This window comes from Perissodus microlepis, chromosome 3 (assembly GCF_051167445.1).
Source record: "Perissodus microlepis isolate ML-2025 ecotype Zambia chromosome 3, ASM5116744v1, whole genome shotgun sequence".
In the NCBI taxonomy this organism is placed as follows: Eukaryota; Metazoa; Chordata; class Actinopteri; order Cichliformes; family Cichlidae; genus Perissodus; species Perissodus microlepis.
This window is the reverse complement of record NC_140463.1, coordinates 7,152,522-7,178,698: the sequence shown is the minus strand read 5'-3', so window position 1 is coordinate 7,178,698 and position 26,177 is coordinate 7,152,522. Positions and strand designations below refer to the sequence as shown.

Sequence of the window (26,177 nt, the reverse complement as noted above, 5' to 3'; positions counted from 1 at the left end):
ACAGTTGTCTACAACCTCTAACTCCATATTAAGCTTTGAAGTCATTGATTCAGTATTTAGCTGTGTGTTTTGTTATGTCATCAAAAACTCAGCAGTCTGTGCCTTTTTAATACAAATTGAAGAATGTAAATAAAAAATAATAATAATCAATCTTATAGATTCATCCCATCTCTGCTCCATCTGGTCTACATTATCTGATCGTCATGAGAAAATTCTGTCAGGATTAGAAACTTAAATTTTTATATATTTATTTTAATTTCTGTTAAATAACCTTTAAATTAAGTTCCAGAGTGGGTTTAATGGTTTTACTTTAGTATTTACTGTTCAGACATTTTGAGCTTTTTCATTGTGGCATGTGCGGTATTTTTCAGGCTGTGAGATTTAAGAAACTCTATTGTGGTATAAATTTTTTGACAATATATTTATTTTTGTCATAAACAGACAAGAAAAAAACAACAAACTGCTCCGCCCCATTCAACACATGTCAGTCCATATCCCAGCAAACTAAATCATCTCCATTTACACATCAAATAGAAACATGAATCACTTGTAATGATTAGAAACTTGATAGAATTTCAAATCTAGTTTGGGGAGTCATTCAGTGAGAAACAGTGAAATGATTTTCCATGTGAAAAGGTGGACAGCAGAAACAGAAAGAAACAGTGAGAACTAAAAGAGAAACAAAGAGCTTTGGAACAACGAGGCAGCAGGAGGACAGCTGCAGTTTAACAGCTTCAATTCACTGACAGGAAACAACATTAGAAATATCATCATCCTCAGCTCATCTGCTCCACTGACACTGACACCTTCGATGGCAACACCTTCACTTTACCATCAGTGCTGATATATGGAAACATCCTGTGAGTGAAAGTGTGTGTGAAGGTGTGTATGTGTGTGTTAGTATCAGGATCAGAGAACGACAGCTTTCCTCTTTTCCAGTCCAGATTCACTCTGATCCTCTGGAGCTTCTTCTGTACTGAGAGAACAGTAACAGGAGCTGATGGTGAGCATGCTGAGTATTGACCTTCATAGAACCGTATTCTCCATAATGCAGACCGTATGCTTCCCATTCTCTGCACACACTCTGTTAACACACCCAGTGCCCACCATGTACCGTCTCCAACTTCAACATCCCAGCTGTGAGTCCCTGAGTTAAAGCCCTCAGAGCCCAGGACAGAGCAGATAAATCCATTAAACCTCACACTGGTCAGATCTTCAGACAGGATGAGTTGTGGATGAGCAGTGTTTGGGTCCAGAATGAGAGGAGTGTAGGAGACCATGTCCTTCATGTTGTTCCAGATGTTGAAGGTCAGGTTGCCCAGGTGTTTGGCCTGGTCTATCAGAGCTCCTGAGGGCAGCTGTGGATCATCCAGCAGGGGGCAGCGCTGGACTCTTTCCACTGCAGCCTTGTAGTTGTGCAGGAATGAGACGTCTTCAGCTCTCAGCTCCTCCTCTGTGGCTCTGACTGTGTCTGAAAGAGCTGCTATCTCTCTGCTCAGAGCCTCCATCTTCTCCTTCATCATCCCACTCTTCTGCTCCTCTTCCTCCCTCAGTGCAGCCAGCCTGGCCTCCTCTTCCTCTGCTAGAAACTGGTGAAGCTTCTTAAACTGCTCTGTAATCTGCCTCTCTGTGTGTCGGGCCTGGACCTTAATGTGTTCTGCTGTTTGATCAAACTTCACTTGAACTTCTTCACAAACCTTTAACTTCTTCTTTAAGGGCTCCAGAGTTTCCTGAAGTTCTTTCTTGTGTTGTTGTGCAGCTTCAGCAATGGGTCTGAATCTGTGGTTGGTGTGTTTTTCTGAGTCTCTGCAGACGAGACACGCTGGCTGCTGATGGTCCAGACAGAAGAGTCTGAGTTTCTCAGAGTGCAGACTGCAGAGAGCCTCTGGTGTTCTCTGATCCCTCTCCTGTAAGAACAACTCACACAAGTTCTTTAAAGCTCGGTTTAAAGGTGGTTCTTCCCTTGAAGATCTTCTCTTACAAATTGGACAGTGTTGTGTTGGTCTCTCTCTCCACCATCTATTCAGACAGTCTTTACAGAAGCTGTGGCTACATGACAGAAGAACAGGATCTCTGAAGACCTCCTGACAGACCGGACAGCAGAGATCCTCCTCTGATCTGGAAGCCATTGAGTCTGTGAGTGAAGCTGAAAACAGCAGACAGGAAGTACAGTCAGTCCTGGCTCCCCTCCCTCCTCTACCACCTTCACTGAAACTTCCTTTGAGTCGTGTTTTTGCTCAAACTCACATTCAGTGTGTGGAGCGTCAGCAGCTTGAAGCAGCAGTGTTGGAGTTTTCCACTTTTCTCTCCTGTAGCTGGACTCACTCAGAGGAAGCTGCTAGTTTGGTCTGAGCTCAGTCTGATCGTCTGTGCGTCTCTCTTTACTGAGGAAGAGGAACAGCTTGTTTCCTGGTTTGTCTCAGTTTACTGATGTCAGGGGCGGAGCTCTGTTCACCTCCCTTGGCTGTCAAGAGTTTTGCTTCAGCCATAAATAAAGGTGTGTTTCATCACAGAGTTCACTTGTTTACCTAACAGCAGCTGTAAAACAGTTCAAAGCATTAAGCTCAGAAAATAATGTGTCACTTCATGTAGTTGTTTGGGAGGCTTTACTTTGAAAGTGCTTCAGCCTGCCTCAATATTTGGCAGATTCTCTAGCTGCTGGTGTGTAATACAAACACAGGGGATTTCATGTGTTTGCTGGGATGCAAATTCTTCTTCTACCTTTAACTCTCACAGACCCAGTTTCCCTTTACTGGGTCTGCAAATGTATAGACATAGTACATTGTTACACATCTGTACAGTCTCACACAGCTCTTGATAGGCGCACTGCATTATGGTTAGGGGCCGGGCTTGTTTACTCCTGCTAGAGCTGCTCTTTTATTGAGAGACTCCTTCTTGTGGTGTAAAGGAGGGATAACTACCTTTCCAGCACTTTGTCTTATTGGAGACTGGGGCACACATTATTTTACAACAACCAAAGAAAATAACATATTTGAACAATATGAACATTTCAACCAAATATTATATTGTAACTAAAAGATTGTGGGGGTGGGGGTGTCTTGTTTTTGTCCTTAATGCCTCTCTTGTCCTTACATATGTATACTTATCAGTATCTTGGAGTAAAATTGTTAATTGCTCATATTATTTATATTCAGCAACTACAACTTCAAAGTTTAAGTAAAACATGATAGTAGTAATTTACTATTAGTGTGCGTGAAGAGCGCACAGCCTCACAGGAAATCTTTCATTTCTGCACATTTCTGCAGTTAATGGACACAAACTCACAGCGGAGCCACCTGGAACATTTGCTGGTAAGTGGACTGAGAGCAAACTGTTAATGTAATGTTAACCATGTGTCACCCACTCTGTAACTTTCTCAAGAACTAAAGTTCCATAGTACCTGAACTTTCATTCTTAAGCCGTTTGCCCATTGTCAGTACCAGTCAGATTGCCTTATTTTATTTTTTTATTTGAGACTATTAAAAGAAACATAACTCGCAGTTAATACTTTGTCCTACAATTTGATTTGTAATAAGCATATTTTTTCTCAGTAGTGAGTATGTTGCAGAATGTCTCTGTGTGTTGAGCCTTTTTTTCTGTTTATATCTTTTGTCATCATGGAACAACCTGTTCACTGGAGACAACGATGCTTTTGCCTATCAGTACAAATAATAAAAAGGTTGTTCCATGTTCTTTTGTATGCATGAAATCCATTAACACGTCACCAGAGATGGGCAGTAACGTGTTACAAGTAACGCATTACTGTAATGCGATTACTTTTTTCAAGTAACGAGTAAAGTAAGGGATTACTATTGCAAAAAAGGTCATTAGATTAAATTGGTACACCCCAAATCTCCACCATGAAAAGAAAAAACAAAACTGACAGTTACTGCTTTACTGCGTTACTAAAACCGTTAATTTGTTTTTGTGAGTGTCCCATAACAATGACATAAGTGAGTGCGACCTTCGTGGCAACAGCTGTGTGCAGATCAACAATGGATAATATATCAAGTGCAGGAGAGAGTATGACGTGCAGCGTTTAAAGCGTGGACGTACTGACCTTACTTTGAGTTTGATTGCATAAAAAGTGACAAAAACATCAGCGTCCCCTGTTCACTGCGTGGGAAGAAAACTTCTTTTTACAGCGAAAAACCCCTAGACCTCAGAGGAAGCACCGAGTGCACTACGACGTAATGGGAAATTCACAGAGAAACTCATGGATTCTTCCACTGACCACATACACACACACACACACACATATATATATATATATGTGTGTGTGTGTGTGTGTGTGTATACATGTATATATGTGTGTGTGTATACATGTATATATGTATATATGTGTGTGTGTATATATGTATATGTACATATATACTAGACTTCTAAATGGCCACCATGGTCACCACCCATCTTGAGGAGTTTGCCCCCTCACATATACTAATGTGCCACAAACAGGACTTTAATATCACCAAGCATTCCCATGTTATTACGGTGTATCCATATAAATGGCCCACCCTGTATATATATGTGTATATATATGTGTGTATATATATATATATGTGTGTGTATATATATATATATGTGTGTATATATATATATATATATAAATATAAATTTGGAGCTGTTTTGAAAAGAAGAATGGGCAAGGATTTCAGTCTCTAGATGTGCAAAGCTGGTAGAGGCATACCCTAAAAGACTGGCAGCTGTAATTGCAGGAAAAGGTGGTTCTACAAAGTATTGACTCAGGGGGCTGAATAATTATGCACACCCCACTTTGCAGTTATTTATTTGTAAAAAAAAAAGTGTTTCGAATCACGTAGGGCTGGGCGATATGGCCTAAAATCCATATCACGATATAATTTGAAGCACGTGCGGTAACGATATATATTGCAATATATTATTTTCTTCTGTATAACGTATTTTCCACACTATAAGGCACACTTAAAATCCTTTAATTTTGTCAAAAATCGAGAGTGTGCCTTATGTATGAATTCTGGTTGTGCTTACTGACCTCGAACCGATTTGGGCGTGCAAAAATCTGTTAAAAAATGTTTTAGTACAACTTTGGTAAGCCGCACTGCTTGATGGATTGTCAGAGCATTACGGCTGCCGTAGTGAGGAGCTTTGCGGAGTAATCTGGGTCCAAAACTCCGTCCCTTCAGGTCCAAAAGTCAAACGAACACTGAGAGTTAAAAACGGTCTAAATGCTCTCATCTTTAATAAAATCATCAGCGTTGCTGCTTTACCAGGTGTAACAATTAAGTTTAACATCCAGGCATCCATGAAAAGGTAATTTATTAAATTTAACGGAGTTAGAAGTTAACAGGAAGTTAGCTCGCTAGTTTCCACCTAAACATGACATACCATGTTCTGACTGAGAGATTTTTGAAACTAATTAAAACATACAGCTCTGCTACCCCCTCCAACATAAATGAAGACCGAAAACTAAACAGCAGTGGCGTTTGCAGGGTTACTGAAGTTGGACTACCTGGTATATAATGTTGTGCTACGTGATTGCTAGCGACACAGCTATGTTAGCATAACATTAGCACAGTGAAGCTGGAGGATGAACGCCAACTTTTTTATCCACTCGATAAAAGTTAACGTGAGGGATTCTGGTGGTCAGGGACAAATGCAATCGCATAGCAGGATGCTATACACGGGGCAAACTTCAGTTAGGAGAACAACTGAGATTATTCATCCAGTCATTTGCTATGATTGTCGCCCGGCATATTTTGCAGATGATAATGGTTGTAGCCGCTGCGATGCTTTCGACCAAAACAGGCGCAGCTTGATGACATCATCAACATGCGCTATCGCGGTAGAGCGGTATAGTCAAAATCTCTATCGTTGGCCAAATTTATATCGTTTCTATCTGATATCGTTTATATCGCCCACCCCTAGAATCATGTATGTTTTTCGTTCCACTTCTCACGTGTACACCACTTTGTGTTGGTCTTTCACGTGGAATTCCAATAAAATTGATTCATGTTTGTGGCTGTATTGTGACAAAATGTGGAAAAGTTCAAGGGGGCAGAAAACTTTTGCAAGCCACTGTGAATATATTAAACCACTCTAAAATACAATCGATACATGCATTGGTGCCTACTGATACAGTGAAACAACAAAAACAAACAAAAACAACAACCTAGCTGTTGAATTAAGCAAGAATGAAATAAATTAAAATAACCACTGGTGTATCTGGACCTCGGCCACGAAGCCAGAGATCCACCCTGGAAAAGAAGCAGCTTGACAATCTGTAAATGAAAACAGGACATCACTTTGACTGAACAATTAACCGCAGCAGGAATAGCCCTCCCACCTTGCTTCATGTGTATTGTTCAGCTACCTGTTTACAAGATGGGGACACCCCCTAACAAATATCGACAAACGCTGGTTGAGTCCCTTACATGTTTTGTCACAGGAACAAAACAATGGTTTCTTCCTACAGGGGGTAAAGATACAGCACACTTTAAACCTCCGCCAAATCACCAAAACACAAGCGGACCATTTTCGGTGACCTAAAGCTTCAATAAAAGGCTAAGGGACCCACATCAAAGTTCAAAGTGCCAAATACCGCGGCTTGGACCAGGCACTCACAGAGCTCCAGGTTCACTCAAGAGAATGAGTAATTGCCTGTAGTGATGCGCGAATCATGAATGAATCGTTCAATACTCGAGAATCACTTTACTGACTCATGAATCATGATTCACAAGCCCAACTGACTCACTGACTCATCCCTGTTGCTGTTAGCAGCAATATATCTAGCTTATAATTAAAATTGTAGAGAAAAACACATCATCCAGTATCTTAACAAAAACATTTCTGCTCTGAACTGGAAGAAAAAACCCTGAGTAGAAGCTCACATCAAGAAAATAGCTCCTCGGTTCACAGTAGCATCGCTCTGCTAACATGCTAACAACACATTTGAGCTACTCACCCCGTCCCTTCCTGTGCTGAATCGTAGCATAAGCGAATCACTCAGGACTCACTAACCCTGTCACTACCCGATCCGTACTGGAAACCCGATCGGTACCTCGCATGCGCAAATCTTACGTCACTTCCTCTCTTTGCCAACATTGCGACATTCAATATATTTGAATGATACGGTTAGCGCCCAGTTAGCTCCTAGCATTTCTCAACAGCTCTGCCTCCTTTTCGACTGCCCGGGACATTTAAACAATGGATAATCCGTATACAAACAAATTCATGCTTTTCTCCTCAACAGAGAGCGTCCCCCGATTGAACAACAGCACCGTAAAATAAGAAGAATGGCGCCTAATTACAGACTTAATAATATTGACTTAGCAATGTGTCACGTGAAGATTCATCAGCCAGATTAAGTGTTTACTGACAATTGACGGTGATAGCGGACATCATCATCACTATTCCAGTCAATCCTCTCCACACAGACAAGCATAAACACACTCGACTATCACTAAATCAAATTTAACACACGTTTGTAATGACGCCAATTCAGTTTACAATAGGGTTCATTCGCTCGGTCAGCAGGTGGCAGTATCATCGTACACTGGGGAGTAAACTGCCATTAAACGAACAGAAGAAGAAGAAAACATCTGCACATGCGCGGTACGGATCGGGTAGACCCGATTTGTACAGTCCGACTTTGCACATGCGCAGTAAGGATCGGGGAGTCCCGATCCGTAACTATCTTTTTATTTTTTGGTTTTGTCTACATTGTACTGAAATGCTTCATTATTGCAAACATTTTAATATATACTTATTATTCTTAACATCTTAACAGATACTCTGACCCATAACTATCGTAAAACGCTACGACCGGAAGTAGACACCTTTCGCGCATGCGGGGTACGGATCGGGTTTCCGGTACGGATCGGGTAGTGACAAACCCCCTCCCTCCTGGGTCACAGCTTCTTCTTCTTCTTGGTTGGCAACCAATGTTAAGGCGCATTACCGCCCCCTGGCTCGCAGCTCAGTGGAAATTTAGATGAGAAAATATATATTTGACACATTTAAGGAAAATACTAATAAAATAAAAATAAACAAAATAAATGTTTATTAAGTAATTTTGATAGGAAATTGCTTAATTTTAGAAATGTTTTTGCTGTTTTTTGCTCTATAAAATTGTTGTTTTCTTTTAGAATCATTCATCTTAGCAGTAGGATTTACATGAAAAGAGAAACAAATTAAGTTTGAGTGAAAATGTACATTTTTTGCACTCTCTGGTCAACTGACTCAGTGAATCAAATGACTCAAAAAACCCGATTCACTTTGGTGAGTGACTCATTAAAACTCGATTCAGCAAAAAGAATCAAATTTACCATCACTAATTGCCTGCACCTGTGCTTATAAAAGGGAAAAACCTGGCCCCACCTACTAGGGGCGGTTCCCAGTCTCAGGTCTCACCTGTCACAATAAGGTCTGGATGTAATGTCCTTTTACCTTCTCAGGCTACGTCCACACGTACCCAGGTATTGAAAACGCAGATTTTTCTATGTGTTTGCACCTTTCGTTCACACGTAAACGGCGTTTTTGGTCACTAAAAACTGAGATTTTTAAAAACTCCGGCCAGGGTGGATATTTTTGAAAACTCAGTTTTTGCATTTACGCGTGGACGAGAAAAACGGAGAAAACGCAGAAAATGCAGGGTCAAAGGTGTGCGCATTTTTTGACGTCACACTGTGCGCCACGTTATTGTTTCAGGGAAATGAATTTCTACAATACTATTACTGTTAATTGTACTCTCTGCAGTGTTTAAATGCTTACATATACACACACAGTTACTGTCCCTCCACACATATGGCTTGGTTCTGCTTCTGTGCCCCAGCTTTGTTTACTTTTTCCCACCGAGGCTTCTAGACTTCTGATTGGCCAACATTTCTTCACGGTTAGGAATATATCACCACCTGTTGCTTTGGCATGTTCCTAGCAGCGTTTTCCTTCATTTCTGCCTTTACGTGTGGACGGGATTATCTTTTAAAACGAAAACGGAAAATCTCCGTTTTCAAAAATACCCGTGTATGTGTGGACGTAGCCTCAGATTTAATGAGGAAAGCCGGGAGGACTTTAATCTTTTTCTCAAGAATATACAGTAGTCTGCAAATTAATATATATGGTTTTAATAATACTAGATGTTATTCTGCTGGGAAAAGATAGTGCTCAGCTGCAGATGAGAGAACATCATGATCACACGTCCCTGTGAGTATAAGTCATCTGTTTTATAGCGACATGTGGCATAACTCCATCTGACACTTTGATGTTCATCTATATTCACCCAGAAATCAGGACAAATGAGCCAGTCTCTGTGAAGACGTCTCAGAGCAGAAGTTTTTCATCCCATAAAGCAGGGGTGCCCAATCCCAGTTCTCGAGAGCTACTATCCTGCATTTTTTAGATGCATCCCTACTCCAACACAGCTGAAATTAAATGGTTTAATTACCTCTTCAGCATGCAATCATATTTGGCAAAGGCCTGATAACAAGCCATTCATTTGATTCAGGTGTGTCAGAACAAGGATGCATCTAAAAGCTGCAGGACGTTAGCTGTCGAGGACTGGGATTGGGCACCCCTACCAGAAAGGATCTCACATCAGCTGCTACCATCTTGTGGCCAAATTTGGTTACTGTCTTTGGAATCTGTCTCAATGAGACATTTGTTTTAGAAATGTTTAACATGTGTTTATTATTTATCACACAGTTGTCTACAACCTCTAACTCCATATTAAGCTTTGAAGTCATTGATTCAGTATTTAGCTGTGTGTTTTGTTATGTCATCAAAAACTCAGCAGTCTGTGCCTTTTTAATACAAATTGAAGAATGTAAATAAAAAATAATAATAATCAATCTTATAGATTCATCCCATCTCTGCTCCATCTGGTCTACATTATCTGATCGTCATGAGAAAATTCTGTCAGGATTAGAAACTTAAATTTTTATATATTTATTTTAATTTCTGTTAAATAACCTTTAAATTAAGTTCCAGAGTGGGTTTAATGGTTTTACTTTAGTATTTACTGTTCAGACATTTTGAGCTTTTTCATTGTGGCATGTGCGGTATTTTTCAGGCTGTGAGATTTAAGAAACTCTATTGTGGTATAAATTTTTTGACAATATATTTATTGTTGTCATAAACAGACAAGAAAAAAACAACAAACTGCTCCGCCCCATTCAACACATGTCAGTCCATATCCCAGCAAACTAAATCATCTCCATTTACACATCAAATAGAAACATGAATCACTTGTAATGATTAGAAACTTGATAGAATTTCAAATCTAGTTTGGGGAGTCATTCAGTGAGAAACAGTGAAATGATTTTCCATGTGAAAAGGTGGACAGCAGAAACAGAAAGAAACAGTGAGAACTAAAAGAGAAACAAAGAGCTTTGGAACAACGAGGCAGCAGGAGGACAGCTGCAGTTTAACAGCTTCAATTCACTGACAGGAAACAACATTAGAAATATCATCATCCTCAGCTCATCTGCTCCACTGACACTGACACCTTCGATGGCAACACCTTCACTTTACCATCAGTGCTGATATATGGAAACATCCTGTGAGTGAAAGTGTGTGTGAAGGTGTGTATGTGTGTGTTAGTATCAGGATCAGAGAACGACAGCTTTCCTCTTTTCCAGTCCAGATTCACTCTGATCCTCTGGAGCTTCTTCTGTACTGAGAGAACAGTAACAGGAGCTGATGGTGAGCATGCTGAGTATTGACCTTCATAGAACCGTATTCTCCATAATGCAGACCGTATGCTTCCCATTCTCTGCACACACTCTGTTAACACACCCAGTGCCCACCATGTACCGTCTCCAACTTCAACATCCCAGCTGTGAGTCCCTGAGTTAAAGCCCTCAGAGCCCAGGACAGAGCAGATAAATCCATTAAACCTCACACTGGTCAGATCTTCAGACAGGATGAGTTCTGGATGAGCAGTGTTTGGGTCCAGAATGAGAGGAGTGTAGGAGACCATGTCCTTCATGTTGTTCCAGATGTTGAAGGTCAGGTTGCCCAGGTGTTTGGCCTGGTCTATCAGAGCTCCTGAGGGCAGCTGTGGATCATCCAGCAGGGGGCAGCGCTGGACTCTTTCCACTGCAGCCTTGTAGTTGTGCAGGAATGAGACGTCTTCAGCTCTCAGCTCCTCCTCTGTGGCTCTGACTGTGTCTGAAAGAGCTGCTATCTCTCTGCTCAGAGCCTCCATCTTCTCCTTCATCATCCCACTCTTCTGCTCCTCTTCCTCCCTCAGTGCAGCCAGCCTGGCCTCCTCTTCCTCTGCTAGAAACTGGTGAAGCTTCTTAAACTGCTCTGTAATCTGCCTCTCTGTGTGTCGGGCCTGGACCTTAATGTGTTCTGCTGTTTGATCAAACTTCACTTGAACTTCTTCACAAACCTTTAACTTCTTCTTTAAGGGCTCCAGAGTTTCCTGAAGTTCTTTCTTGTGTTGTTGTGCAGCTTCAGCAATGGGTCTGAATCTGTGTTTGGTGTGTTTTTCTGAGTCTCTGCAGACGAGACATGCTGGCTGCTGATGGTCCAGACAGAAGAGTCTGAGTTTCTCAGAGTGCAGACTGCAGAGAGCCTCTGGTGTTCTCTGATCCCTCTCCTGTAAGAACAACTCACACAAGTTCTTTAAAGCTCGGTTTAAAGGTGGTTCTTCCCTTGAAGATCTTCTCTTACAAATTGGACAGTGTTGTGTTGGTCTCTCTCTCCACCATCTATTCAGACAGTCTTTACAGAAGCTGTGGCTACATGACAGAATAACAGGATCTCTGAAGACCTCCTGACAGACCGGACAGCAGAGATCCTCCTCTGATCTGGAAGCCATTGAGTCTGTGAGTGAAGCTGAAAACAGCAGACAGGAAGTACAGTCAGTCCTGGATCCCCTCGCTCCTCTACTACCTTCACTGAAACTTCCTTTAAATTGTGTTTTGGTTCAAACTCACATTCAGTGTGTGGAGCGTCAGCAGCTTGAAGTAGCAGTGTTGGAGTTTTCCACTTTTCTCTCCTGTAGCTGGACTCACTCAGTGGAAGCTGCTAGTTTGCTCTGAACTCAGTCTGATCGTGTGTGTGTCTCTCTTTACCCAGTAAGTTGAACAACCTGTTTTCTCGTTTCTCTTAGGTGAGTGACATGAGGGGCGGAGCTTCATTCACCTTCCTTTTACAAAGCTGTTGCATCACCCAAAAATAAGGGTGTGTTTCATGCCAGAGTTCAGACATTCACCTGCCAGCAGCTGTGAAACACATCACATTATGAAGATCAGAAAATAAAGTGTATTTCACTGCACCTACCCACCCTCACCACCTGAGTTCTGCCAGTGAGGAAGTCCAACACCCATGCACACAGGTGACTGTTGAGTCCTAGATACTTCAGCTTTGTGAACAGTCTGCTGGGCACTATTGTGTTGAACGCTGAAGTGTAATCAACAAACACCAATCTCACATAGTTACCCTGTTTCTTGTCCATGTGACTGAAGGTGGTGTGCAGGACATGGGCAATGGCATCCTCTGTGGTTCTGTTGGGATGGTAAGAAAACTGGAGCCCATCTGTGGTGTTTGCAATGGTGGAGAAGATGATATTCTTCAACAGCCTCCTGAACACCTTCATAACCACTGAGGTCAGTGCAACTCGCCGGTAGTCATTCAGGCATGAGGGCTTGTTCTACTGGTGGTGGTCAGAGGGCCCGGTGGCGCCAGAGGACAGGATATGGTCGAATGCCTTCTCCAAGTCCACAAAACAAATATAGACTGTTTGGGCAAACTCCCATACACCCTCAAGTATCCTCGAGAGGATAAAGAGCTATCTTCCGCGGCCAGGACGAAAACCGCATTGTTCTTCTGAGGTTTGACTAACGGATGGATGTCCTTTCCAGCACCCTGTCATAGACTTTTCCAGGGAGCCCGAGGAGTGATTCCCCTATAGTTGGAATTAAGAATGGGAACCACTACCCCGGTCTTCCAATCCAGAGGTATCGCCCCTGATCTCCACGTAACATTGTAGAGTTGTGTCAACAAGGACAGCCCTACAACATCCAGAGCCTTCAGCAACTCAGGGCAGACCTCATCCACCCCAGGGCCTCTGCCACCAAGTTGTTTAACTGCCTCAGTGACTTCACCTCCTCCACAGAAGACATGCCAGTAGAATTAAGGAGGTACTCGAAGTATTCCTTCCACCGCCCGACAATTTTCTCAGTCGAAGTCAGCAGCTCTCCAACCGCACTATACACAATGCAGGTAGAGCACCACTTTCCCTCCTTAGTTGCCTGATGGTTTCCCAGAATCTCTTTTTTCATGGCCTCTCTGAACTCCTCCCACACCTGAATTTTTGCATTTAGCCATTGCCCGAGCCGCATTCTGCTTTGTCTGTCGGTACCTATCAGCTGCTTTCAAAGTCCCACAGGCTAACCAAGCCCAATAGGATTCCTTCTTCAGCCTGGTGGCTCTACCATTTGGTTTGGGGGTTACCACCACAACAGGCACCAACCACCTAGTGACCGCAGCTCAGTGCAGAGACTTTGGCAATGGAGGTGCTGAACACGGTCTGTTTGGACTCAATGTCCCCAGTCTCCTTCTGAATACTCTTGAAGCTCTGCTCTAGGTGTGCGTTAAAGATCTTGCAGACCATTGCTTCTGCCAGGCGTTCCAAGCATACCCCCACTATATGTTTAGGTGTGCCAGGTCTGTCCAGCGTCCTTCCTCGCTACCTGATTGAACTCGCAACCAGGTGATGATCAGTTGACAACTCAACTCCAGTCTTTACCCAAGTGTCCAGAACATATGGCTGCAGGTCTGGTGATATGATTACAAAATCGATCATTGACCTGCACGCTAGAGCGCACTTATGAACATTCTTATGTTTGAACATGGTGTTCGTTATGGCCAAACTGTGGTTTGCACAGAACTCCAACAACAAAACACCGCTCGGGTTCAGATCAGGGAGGCCGTTCCTCCCTTTCTGTCTCATGGGCCCTCCTCCACTGCTTCCTCAGTTGTCTTCTCTCTTTCACTAATCTGTCAATTTCCCACTGTCTCCTGGACTTTAACTGGTTTAAATGGCCTTTCTTGTTCTTTACCCCAAATCGCTTGGCCCAATAGCTATAGATTATGGTTCTTAGGTTCTCCAACTTCCTTTCAACTGAACCCTTTTGTTGATCTAGTATAACAGCCATTTCCAAGTCAATGGTTTCCCACTCTCTTTTCTCATTGGATCTGGGCCACAGAATCTGATCTTTCCTACCTTCCATCTTCCTTTCCCTTGCTGGTAGTGGTTGGCTAGACTCAGTGTTGGAAGATTCTGTTAGCTGTTTCTGGATGAGCTCTGGGCTGGATGATGGTGTTGATTGATGCTGGGTTACATCTGTACATAAATGTGTTGCTAGCTGTTGGTGGTTAAACTCCAAGCTAGGGGCTAATTTTAAATGGCTGGGCCCTGGGCTAGAATCTAATATTGGGTGTGGCTGGCTAAGCTCTAGACTGGGAACTGCTATGGCTGGGTTTGACTGAGTTCCAGTCTGGAGACTATGGGGGAGTCTGTTTGACACTTTGATTGGGGTGCTGATACCCTGAGGACTGTGGGGATTCACCTGCCTCTGATCTTCAATCGACTGATTTGACTTACTTCTCAAAAAGTATGTGTCAATGCGAGGCCCCTTTCTCGCTGAGGCACTTCTTCCTTCCTTGGTGGATTTTAAGACCCATGTCAGTTGTTAGTTTTGACCAGCCACAAATGCAGTTCTGCAGCTTCTTTCCTACCGTCATTGATGGTCCATTATTTGCAGTGGTGGTTGATCTATTCATCGTTGGTGCTGTTCCGTGGTTCGTTGCCATTAAATCCGTCCGGAAAGGTTCTTCTTCCACCCCTGCTCTCGCAGACCCTAGGGGTATCTTCTCTTTTGAGATTTCTGTAGCAATATTGGGTGTACCCAAGTACTCTAAAAAGCGCTGGGTCCTGCTGGTATGAGGCGCTAAACCACACCAGCCCCATTAGGGTCTATTCCCTCCTGCCAGCAGTCTTTCCAGGCTTTCCTTGACAATGCATTGCTTTTAATGGTGAGAATCTTGGCTGTTATGAGCAAAGGCAGCCCAGAAACCTTACCATCAGCACAGATTGTAGTGGGCCACAACTTTCGGTCTTTCACCCAAGCTAATCTGCCTTTTTTGGGGGGATTAAAGATCTGATCTAGATTATCATATTAAGATTTGGGACGCATCATCAGTAGTGGATCTTGGATCTATAGGGTGTTTCGGCCATTATCACTAGACACCCTCATCCAAGGAGGCCTTGCCAGATGTGATCAGGCCCTGGAGTGTGTCACTGATTTATGTTAAATTGTTATTTATCTTCTTCTTTCTTCTGTTTACTTTCCTATAGTTTATTTTCTCTTATCTATTCACTGCAACTGAGAAATAACACTTACCTCTTTAGCATTTATGAAGCCTCACCTCTTCAAAGGGATAGAATATATATTAGAGATGCATTAGAGTGCAAAGCAGCTGGTATTTGTATCTGTATTTGTATTTGTTGAGGGGGAAAATTATTTGTATTTGTATTCGAGTAAAATTCAAAATTACGTTTTTTTGCATTACACTTCTAATTAATGTTATAGTGTAAGTATTCTTCAATTATACCCATTATAATAATTATGAATATGCAATATTAGTTGATGTTTTTGCATAAATCCAGCAATGAACATGTAACAAGGAACATCATTGAAAATATGATAACGATAAAAACAATAAATATTTGTAACGGAGCGAAGGTGATGTTTTTTTTTTTCACAGTGTTTTAAAGGAGGGAAACCTTCCTCCAACGGACAGAGCAGTGGAGCCGCTAAGGGAAAGCACACGAATAAAAACTGTATAGTTAAAATATAATTTATTATATTTAAATAGTTAAAAATATAAAATGAATTAAAACAACCCTGGCCAGGGGACAACACGGTAAAAATCAATAAAACACAACATTAGAAGTCCAGTGGCGTCCGCCACGGTATAAGAGTCACTAAGAATTAAAAATCCAGTGAAGCGGTGCAGGAGGGAAACCCGGCGGCGTCCTCGCCTTCCTCTCCGCGTTCTGCGCCCTGGTGCGCTAAAGAAAGGAAGGCAGCGGCAGTCACTATTCCTTTAGGCAGCAATAATTCATTAAAGGGGACAAGTCAAAAGACTTACCCCGGGTGGGCAGAGCTCTCAACTCTGCCCGCCGCTTCTTTGTAACCGCCAATCGGCACCGGCCCGCCTCGCCGCCTCTAATTCCCTGCAGACGCGTAATCTGGCCTCCTGTTGCTGCAGCAGTCGGACCGCTCGCTCCGCATCCCTGGTTGCTGTATCCTCCTCTCTCTTGTTGCTGCAGCAGTCGGACCACTCGCTCTTCGTCCCTGGTCGCTGACGCTGTATCCTCCTCTCTCTTGTTGCTACAGCGGTCGGACCACTCGCTCCGCATCCCTGGTCACTGACGCTGTATCCTCCTGCCCTGCTTGACACCAAGCTCCACCAGTCCCCCGGGCTTGCAGGCGCCGCCGCCTGACACCACTCACTCCTGCCCGTCTCTCAAGCCTCCCCTCAAGCCTCCTTCTCTGTGGTCTGCCAGGCCCTCTTATTGGCCTCTGCGACCTCCCAGGTGTGATCAGGTTTATAATCAGGTAGGGGCGGAGTCTTTCCAGGACAAATTGACGGTATAACCAAAAACATGCAATATAAATAAAACACTCCACAAGATATACCCAAAACATGCAATATATAAAAAATAAATAAGGACACTTCACATTAAAACACAGCAAAGTAAAACAACATCCGTCCTTCCCTGGATGACATATTAACAATAAAAAGAAATAAAAACCCTGAAAACCGCAAATTTCACATCCGAACCTCAACACTCATGGCCCAGTACCAAACGACTCACAGACCGGTACCGGTCCATGGCCGGGTGTTGGGGACTGCTGGTCTAAATTACCGAGCTAACAGAGCTAAATAAACAGAGCGAACATGGGAGCACCCGACTGCAGATGTCAGTAATGCAGCGTAATTGATTAATCTCCCGATCTTCACAAAAGTTATAAACTGCCTCTGGAACCCAGTTAAGGTATAAAAAAATCTATTCAACAAAAATAGTAATGCAGTTCAGTTTTTTATAGCTCAGCCGAGCCTTCTCTGTTACTGTGTGGAGCAGCCTGTGTCACTCACCTTTTACACATCACTTACTCACTCTCCGGGCATGCACTATGGTCTCATAAGGAAACCCAGCTTTTTGATTTAAAGTTTTTCTTGTTCCCGAATACAAATATTTTTGTATTTGGGAACAAGTATTTGTTCGAAATAAGTATTGGTAAAAAACGCGATATTCATGCCTTTCCAAATACCGTATTCGGGCTCAGCTCCACTCCTAATACACATGTGTATGTATATATACATCACAATGAACACCTGTGTACCACAAAACTGTGTGATGAGCCCTTTCCTCTACTCCCTCTTCACCCACGACTCCAGACCTGCCGATGGTTCCAACACCATCATTAAGTTTGCAGATGACACCATGGTAATTGGCCTCATCAATGACAACAATGAGGCCGCCTACAGGGAGGAGGTGGATCGTCTGGCTGAGTGGTGCGACACAAACAACCTACTACTCAACACAGAGAAGACCCAGGAGCTCATCGTGGACTACAGGAAGAATGCTGACCCACATCCACCCATCTACATCAAAGGGACGGCTGTGGATCGTGTGAGCAGCTTCAAGTTCCTGAGAGTCCACATCTCCGAGGATCTCACCTGGACGACCAACTGCTCCAAGCTGGTCAAGAAAGTGCACCTCTTCCTGAGGACTCTGAGGAAGAACCACCTGATATTTCTGTATAGTTTTCATATTTATATCCTGCACACTACATTTCGTTGCCTTGTACTAAGTGATGGGAATAATGGCTTTACAAGTAACGGTGTTACTTTTTTCAGTGACGAGTAATCTGACTAATTACTATTCCTATTATTACAACTCCATTACCGTTAATCACAAAAAATGCGGTGTGGTCGCATTACTATTTTTCAACAAACAAACAGCAGGTTGAAGCTGTGCTCAGCTTACCGCATCAGGCTCATAAACCAGCGTTTATGAACCTGATAAATGCCCATTCTAAATACCACACAGGGTGTGTTTCAGTGCATACACACCAAAATATCCTGGTGAATGTTCAATATTTTTCAGTGGCTTTAAGATCAAACAATACCTTTGCCTTTAATTCAAGGGCATTAGCAAAAGTGTGGTATTCATTGTTTGTGAATTAGAACATTTTTATACCCAGTTCCTCACTAGGTGGCTCACTGGATCACTAGTTTGAATGAAAACTTGAATCAGTGAAAATACCCACAAGTGTCACAGAGTTCTTCACAAATTTTCAGTGGGGTTGAGGTCAGGTGACCGTGGAGGGCAGTCAGCACTCCTTATATCATGGTAGTGGGTCTGTGACCCAATGTGTGTAAATTGTAGTTTAATTTTATATTATTAGATTTTTTGTTTTTCGTGGTTTTGGTTCTCTTTATTGGTTTCTGCTTATTTTATTTTTCTTGTTACAAGTCTCTAGGTTTCTGTCTCTGTGCCTTTCCTGTGCTTTACATTTCTTGTTTAGTTACTTCTGTTTCTTTGATCCATGTTCCCTCTGTCTCCCCGAGTCAGTCATGTCTCCGTGTCGTCAAGTCCGCATCTTAGTGTTTGTCTCATGTTTCCTGTTTTATTGTGACAGTTCCAAGTCCTGTGTTCAGTGTGTTCAGTTTTGCTTCCTCCCTGTCTCATTGTACCTGATTAATTTGAGCTGTGTTCCCTCCTGTTTCCCATCCCCTCGTTATCCTTTGTGTATTTAAAACCTCTGTCATGTTGTCCCATATTACTATGTGTTTCCTCTGTGCTGCATGTTACTCCTAGTTCTCGGTTCAAGTCTTAGCTTCACTGTTTCCCAGATTTATTTCCTTGTTTCTAGTTTTTTCCCCTTGTATTTGGTGTTTGAATTGTACAGCACAATACAGCTGCCTCTTTTAGTTTATCCCTTTGGGTTTATGAGTCCTGCATTTGGGTCTTCTCAGCGTACCCTGAAACCTTAGTCTTCAGATAGTTCTTCAGAGCTTTGAGGTGTTTTTTGGTCTCATCCTCCTGCTGCTGTATGAATCCTTCACCACAAAGATCAGATCAGATGGAGCATGTCTCTTAAGGGTGGAGTGCTGCTTCGAGTGTCCAGTTAGCAGCCAGTCACAAAGCCAGCTTTCCTGAATGCTTTATTCAGTCTGTTGCTGTCTCCAGCTGTGATGCTGCTCAGCCAGCAGACCAAAGCACAGTACATTAATTGATATTAACTCTCAATCTTTAAGCTGGACATATTGAAGAACCTCAGATTCCTTGGGAAAGTCTGCTCATCTCCTTTGTTGTTGTACAGTCTTTGTGTTGGTCTTCAAGTTCAGTCAGTTATTTACTTGGTCCACTCATCTACTGCATCAACTTCCTGTAGGCGAAGGGGCTCAGTGTTCAGCCAAAGGCCAAGACCTAAAACTAGTACAATAGACAGAGTAGCTTTTTTAATTCAAATGTGCTCCATTTGATATATTTCAGCCCTAGCTGGCAGTACTAGTGTAGCCTCCCTTGTTGTAGGACACCAGAAAATAAAGTATTTGGGCTGAGATCAGGGTGGTTTGGTGGTTTGCACTGTTGCCTTACTGGAAGAAGATTTGGGGACTTCCTTTTCAAAGGAAGGATTTCTTTGTTCAGTTTGAAAAGAGGTTTTTGTTAGATTAACTGGTGACTCTAAATCATGCAGAGGTATAAACATGATAATTCAAATAGGTTACGAAAACTAATTTATAGATAGTCTGGGAGCAGTTTGAAAGACAGCTGTAATGTACAGATCACACACAGCTGTTTCTGTTTTTTAAATTTATTATTAATGTAAGATGAAGGGATAAAGGGTTTTGGTGTTTAGATAGGAACAAGCTCCACCTTGTGAGCACACATCTCTTATAGGCAAAGGTGGTAAAAGTACAGACATTCTGTGCTTAAGTAGAATTGCAGATATTAAAAAAAAATCTTTTACATCTAGGTTAACTGGCAATTCTAAATTGCCCATAGGTGTGACTGTGAGTGTGAATGGTTGTATGTCTCTCTGTGTTAGCACTATTGCAGATTGGTGACCTGTCCAGCGTGTAACCCACCTCTCACCCCTGCGACCCTGAACTGTTGGTCAGCAGAAGTATTGTAACATTTCAATTTTTGGTCCTCACCAACATATCTAAACATGGTCTACACACACACACACACACACACACACACACACACATACATACATACATACATACATACATACATACATACATACATACACACATATATATATATATATATATATATATATATATATATATATATATATATATATATATATATATATATATATATATAAATAAAACATACATAGTGATTAGAATAAGTCCCTGGGTCAGAGAGTCCCGAACATGATATGCTAAACCAATTTTGAATCACTAGAGGAACAATGAATAACAACATTAGATTATCAAGGCTAGGGAGAGAGGTGTTTTGGTTTTCTGCCTTACAGAGAAAGGAACAGACACCAGACGAGGTCACAGAGATATGAGGATCCTTCGCAGCAGAGACAGACTTAGAGACTGCCAAGACAGCAACTGGGTGAAGTGTCATGGCGCTTTGGGCTCCGACTAGTCACCTCAAGAAGATGGATCCCATGAACACAGCAATAACCATGAAGGGGTTGGCGAAAAAACAGGAACACCAGACCAACGAGGCTCGAGAGGCTCTTGGTAAAAAGGGGGACACGACCGTGACCCCAGAATACACAGATCTTTGTTTGAAATCAGGGCAGAATAATCCCCTGATCTGTGCAACGACTGGAGGGTGGTCTAACCCCAGAGGTCGAAGAAAGAAGAGCAGAGGATCACCCGACTGGAAGACACTGGTAGCTGCAGCAATAAAATAAAGGTTAAAAGCTCCTTAGACAGAGGTTCTAGTCTGAGTATGTTTGAAAGGTATAAGGTGGCACCAGAATGGGGGTGGGAAACTGCAATGTGAAAATAAAGCTGTGGGAGAACTGGAGAGTGATGGGAGTGTCATCTGTAACTACTGTTGTTGTTGTAATCATTGTTTTTCTTGCATTTGAACTGCCCAAACACAGGGGTCATCCCACATATGGTCCACTCGTTAAAGGGGGCCAGAGGGCCTCAAGGGCAAGAAGAGATGGACCTCGTAAAACTGGATTGTAATGTTAAATTGCAAGATGTAACTGATCTCTTTACGAAAGAGATCAAAGGAGGAATTGTGGGATTATAATATTATCTTATACCATGTTATACCCCTGATTAATGATTGTGAAATTATTATGTAGTTTTTGTTTGCAGTATTCTCCTGAATTAGAAGAAGGTGATAACTATTACAGTTATTAAACTGATTTGTATTACATTAGACTGCTGATGCAGTGTGAATGAATGATATTGTTTATGATGCATTATACTGCTGAGTTATAAGAAATACTGTTTTCAGAGAGTCAGGACTTTGCTTTTTCTGATAGTAGAGGACACAGAGCAAATTCCATGGGAGCTTCACTCCCACCGTTGTTGAAGGTAGACAAAATAGGGAGCCAAGGCCATAAGTCAGGCTCGCTAGGAGTTAGAAAGAATGTGAATGTTTAGGTTTTTACGAGTAGATGGGGGCCATCAGAGGCTATAAGAGTTTGAGTAACCCTCCACCATTTTGAGATTTGCTGTGGCCCTCTTCATGCATGTCTCCCCATCCGGATGGTTCATGCTCAAAAGTGTTGAATTGTATGTAATAAAGTAATTGTTGATTGAGCGTTTATACACCGAGTATTGTCCTTCCTTCAGCCCAAAGATCGAAAGAATTGGGAGGATTTAACACTACCCAGGCATTATAGTGAAAGGGTTATTATTAGACTTACCATTACATAATTTACCATTATATTCTCATATTGTATTTATACATTTTTAAGTAAGGCTACTATTAGCCAAAGTATACAAAGAAAAGAGTGCTTTAGCTTTAGCACTATAAATCTCTTATAACACTGGATGTTGAGGCTATTACTCCGTCTCAGGTGTAATAACAAGGGTGACCAAAGAGAACTTCAAACTCTCTACTCCATGTCATCTGACACATCATGTGGCTGAATTATGACACTTTTTTTTGTGATTTTTACACTTGTCTGTGAAGCTTTGGGAACAGAAAGAAACCAAGCTTCAGTTTAAAAACTTTAATTCACTGACAGGAAACAACATTAGAAATATCATCATCCTCAACTCATCTGCTCCACTGACACTGACACCTTCAATGGCAACACGTTCAATTTACACGACCAAATATATGGAAACATCCTGTGAGTGAAAGTGTGTGTGAAGGTGTGTATGTGTGTGTTAGTATCAGGATCAGAGAACGACAGCTTTCCTCTGTTCCAGTCCAGATTCACTCTGATCCTCTGGAGCTTCTTCTCTACTGAGAGAACAGTGGGTGGAGCTGATGGTGAAAATGATGAGTATTTACCTTCATAGAACCCTATTCCCCATAATCCGGACCGTGCACTTCCCTTTCTCTGCACAGACTCTGCTAACACCCCCAGTCCCCACCCTGTATTATCACCAACCTCGACATCCCAGCTGTGAGTCCCTGAGTTAAAGCCCTCAGAGCCCAAGACACAACAGGAATAATCAATCCTCTCTGGATTATCAGGAAGATGCTGCCTCTCTCCTCCTACTCTCACACTGGTCAGATCTTCAGACAGGATGAGGTTTGGATGAGCAGTGTTTGGGTCCAGAATGAGAGGAGTGTAGGAGACCATGTCCTTCATGTTGTTCCAGATGTTGAAGGTCAGGTTGCCCAGGTGTTTGGCCTGGTCTATCAGAGCTCCTGAGGGCAGCTGTGGATCATCCAGCAGGGGGCAGCGCTGGACTCTTTCCACTGCAGCCTTGTAGTTGTGCAGGAATGAGACGTCTTCAGCTCTCAGCTCCTCCTCTGTGGCTCTGACTGTGTCTGAAAGAGCTGCTATCTCTCTGCTCAGAGCCTCCATCTTCTCCTTCATCATCCCACTCTTCTGCTCCTCTTCCTCCCTCAGTGCAGCCAGCCTGGCCTCCTCTTCCTCTGCTAGAAACTGGTGAAGCTTCTTAAACTGCTCCTTAATCTGCCTCTCTGTGTATCGGGCCTGGACCTTAATATGTTTTACTGTTTGATGAAATTTCAGTTCATCCTCTTCACGAACCTTTAACTTCTTCTTTAAGGGCTCCAGTGTTTCCTGAAGTTCCTTCTTGTGTTGTTGTGCAGCTTCATCAATGGGTCTGAATCTGTGATTGGTGTGTTTTTCTGAGTCTCTGCAGACGACACACACTGGCTGCTGATGGTCCAGACAGAAGAGTTTGAGTTTCTCAGAGTGCAGACTGCAGAGAGCCTCTGAAGCTCTCTGATCTCTCTCTCGTAAGAATGACTCACACAGGTTCTGTAAGTCCAGGTTTAAAGGTGGATCATACTCTGATATTTTCTTACAAAGTGGACACTCGCATGTTGGTCTCTCTCTCCACCATCTCTTCATACAGTCTTTACAGAAGCTGTGGCTACATGACAGAAGAACAGGATCTCTGAAGACCTCCCGACAGACCGGACAGCAGAGATCCTCCTCTGATCTGGAAGCCATTGAGTCTGTGAGTGAAGCTTGATGTTCAAAGCAGACTGTTGTGTTGTTTATCAGATTCACCTGAAATGAGAGAAAAGTAAAAGAAAGGAATAAGAAATATTGAAAGAAAGGGGACACAACTTATACTTCCATATTTTACCATAACATTATGCATTTAATTCACAACTTAACTGTACTCTAGTGTAAAGGAAAATTAGATTTTTGTCATTGTAATCACATTGTGTAATTACATAGCTCTACTATTATGTATTCTAGATTCCACTTTTATAGTTTAATACGTTAACTGAGTAAATTTTCATGCAATGCCAAGCTCTCTTGAGGTTGTTTCTACTGAGTTCTACCTCAATCTTATTTTTATACCTCATCTTAACGTTCTTTATTGCAGCCCTCACCTCCTTCCTCAATGTTCTAACAGTGGAAACGGCTCCCTCGTTAAAAGCAATTGGCCTTTAAAGAATCAAATCGTTGATGTCTTTAGAGAGCCACAGTTTGTTATTGGGGAAAGTCTTAAATTCTCTAGATGGAATCACAGAGTCTTTAGCTTTAGCTCTTTAGAGATGTAGCTACACACCACATCGCTACGTTCATCCACATCGGAAGTGCTCTCTTGAAATGGGGACCACTCAGTGCAATCAAAACACCCCTGAAGGGCAACACAACTGTCTTTTGTCTAGACATTAGCCCGCTTCACACAGGTCTTCTCCCTCCCGTCACAGGTCTATAAGCAGGGAGGAGATGAACATCATTGTGATCCGAAGAACCTAGTGCAGGTCCAGCCACAGACTTTTTTGCCCCCTTAATTGGTCCATAACACAAATCCAGAGTTCCATTACGCCTTGTAGGACAGGGGACACATTGAAAGAAATTGTTCAGTGATTTCTTAAGATTACAGTTGTTAAAATCACCAAGAACAAAATTAGGAGCATCCGGAGAGAGGGACTGCAGATTGTGTACCACTTTAAAAACGGCATCAGCAGCAACTCTAACATCAGCTTTGAGATGAGTGTAAACAACAGTGACAAAAATTTTAGGGAATTCTCTCGGTAAGTAAAACGGCCTGAAAGATACTGACAAGAGCTCAATGTCAGGAAGACACAACCCTTCCAGCAGAGTAAAATTATTACACCAGCCCTGGTTGATATACAAACATACCCCTCCTCCATGAGATTTGTGTATTGTTGTATGTTCACCAGTACATACATGATGATACATCAGTGTCTTTCTGAACAGTAACAGGCTCAGGCAATATGTGTCTGTGATTTCTCCTAAGTGTTTCCATCTGACTGTACCAGGTAGGATCTAAGTTCTTTACAAAGTTCCTTCACCATACCTGTGCGGTCATAACCCTGTGGGGTCTGTAACCTCACTACTTGTCCTTCGTCAAGAGGTGGAAGTGGTCAGCTGGATCTGTCATAACAGACCTTCTGAGTCAGTCTCTTGTTGAGTAGTTGGGCTTTCATTCTCTCAGATTCACGGTGTTGTGGTTCAAGCAGTTTGGTTGTGATTGGGAGCGTAGTTCGAGTCTGTCTGGATAGAAGTCGTTCTGCAGGAGAACCCAGGTTCACATCACGTGGAACATTCCTGAGATTCAGCAGGTTGAGAAATACATCAGTGCCATCTCTGTGAGATTTCTCCATCAGCTGTTTAGCACTGCACACTGCTCTCTCAGCAAGCCCATTGGATTGAGGATACTCTGGACTGCTGGTGACATGTTGAAAATCCCACTGTGAAGCGAAGTCTTTGAAACGCTGGCTTGTAAACTTCCTTCCATTGTCTGAGATCAGAGTGTGTGGAGCACCATGAACTGAGAAGTGTCTTTTCAGCTTCTTGATGACTGTCGCTGATGTCAAATCCTTTAGCAGGTCAATCTCAAACCAGCCTGAGTATGAGTCGACTACTACTAAATAGTGCTGACAGTGCCACTCAAAGATATCTGTAGCCACAGTTGACCAAGGAAGATCTGGAACTTCATGCAGATGAAGGGGCTCTTTTTGTTGATGAGATTTAGTGCTGTTACACACCGAGCAGGAAGTAACTGTTTGTTCAATATCTCTTGACATGAACGGCCAGAAGACGATCCCCCGTGCTCTCCGCTTGGTAGCTTCTACGCCGGGATGTCCTCTGTGCATGATGGTGATGTAGTCTCCTTGCAGGGATTTTGGGATCACGGCTTTGGAACCTTTAAGAATGATGCCATCATCCACAGTCAGCTCATCCCTGAAAGGAAAATATGGATGAACCGCCGTGGGAAGGTTGTGGAGTCGTTGTGGCCAACCATGTTTGATGAACGAGCTGAGCGCTTGCAGTGTTTCATCCTCAGCTGTGTGTCCTTTAAGTTCCTCCAGGCGTGAAGAAGAGATGCAGCTCACCGTCATGACATCAAAGTTGTCCTCTTCTTCAGACCGCTGGAAAGTGGATCTGCTGGGAGCTCCAGCGTGTCAGCCAGATACATGTGTTTTCCACATTTATATGTGAGGGTGATGTTGTATTTTTGGAGCCTTAACAATATCC

The 26,177-nt window shown here is 42.6% G+C and overlaps 3 protein-coding genes across 4 annotated transcripts; all 3 read right to left on the bottom strand.

Moving 5' to 3' along the window:
* Positions 1-402: 402 nt before the first annotated feature.
* On the bottom strand, positions 403-2,411 carry LOC146389663 (nuclear factor 7, ovary-like). The gene has a single exon (XM_084923007.1). The coding sequence runs from the start codon at positions 2,127-2,129 to the stop codon at positions 777-779; it is 1,353 nt and encodes a 450-aa protein (XP_084779133.1). The 5' UTR covers positions 2,130-2,411; the 3' UTR covers positions 403-776.
* A 6,743-nt stretch (positions 2,412-9,154) lies between these two features.
* Positions 9,155-11,871, bottom strand: LOC146389662 (nuclear factor 7, ovary-like). Its single transcript, XM_084923008.1, has one exon. The coding sequence runs from the start codon at positions 11,801-11,803 to the stop codon at positions 10,451-10,453; it is 1,353 nt and encodes a 450-aa protein (XP_084779134.1). The 5' UTR covers positions 11,804-11,871; the 3' UTR covers positions 9,155-10,450.
* A 10,409-nt stretch (positions 11,872-22,280) lies between these two features.
* On the bottom strand, positions 22,281-24,031 carry LOC146389661 (nuclear factor 7, ovary-like). Of its 2 annotated transcripts, XM_084923004.1 has the most exons (2): positions 24,008-24,031; positions 22,281-23,423 (listed from the first exon to the last, which is right to left on the bottom strand). In XM_084923004.1, the coding sequence occupies exons 1-2, from the start codon at positions 24,029-24,031 to the stop codon at positions 22,281-22,283; spliced, it is 1,167 nt and encodes a 388-aa protein (XP_084779130.1). The 2 variants fall into 2 exon arrangements, with proteins under 2 accessions (XP_084779130.1, XP_084779128.1); XM_084923002.1 differs by lacking the exon at positions 24,008-24,031 and having other exon boundaries at positions 22,281-23,734.
* Positions 24,032-26,177: the final 2,146 nt, after the last annotated feature.

What these genes read in the sequence shown, in the direction of transcription:
- LOC146389663 (XM_084923007.1), bottom strand. Translation starts at nt 2,129, where the DNA reads ATGGCTTCCAGATCAGAGGAGGATCTCTGCTGTCCGGTCTGTCAGGAG.
- LOC146389661 (XM_084923002.1), bottom strand. Translation starts at nt 23,666, where the DNA reads ATGGCTTCCAGATCAGAGGAGGATCTCTGCTGTCCGGTCTGTCGGGAG.
- LOC146389662 (XM_084923008.1), bottom strand. Translation starts at nt 11,803, where the DNA reads ATGGCTTCCAGATCAGAGGAGGATCTCTGCTGTCCGGTCTGTCAGGAG.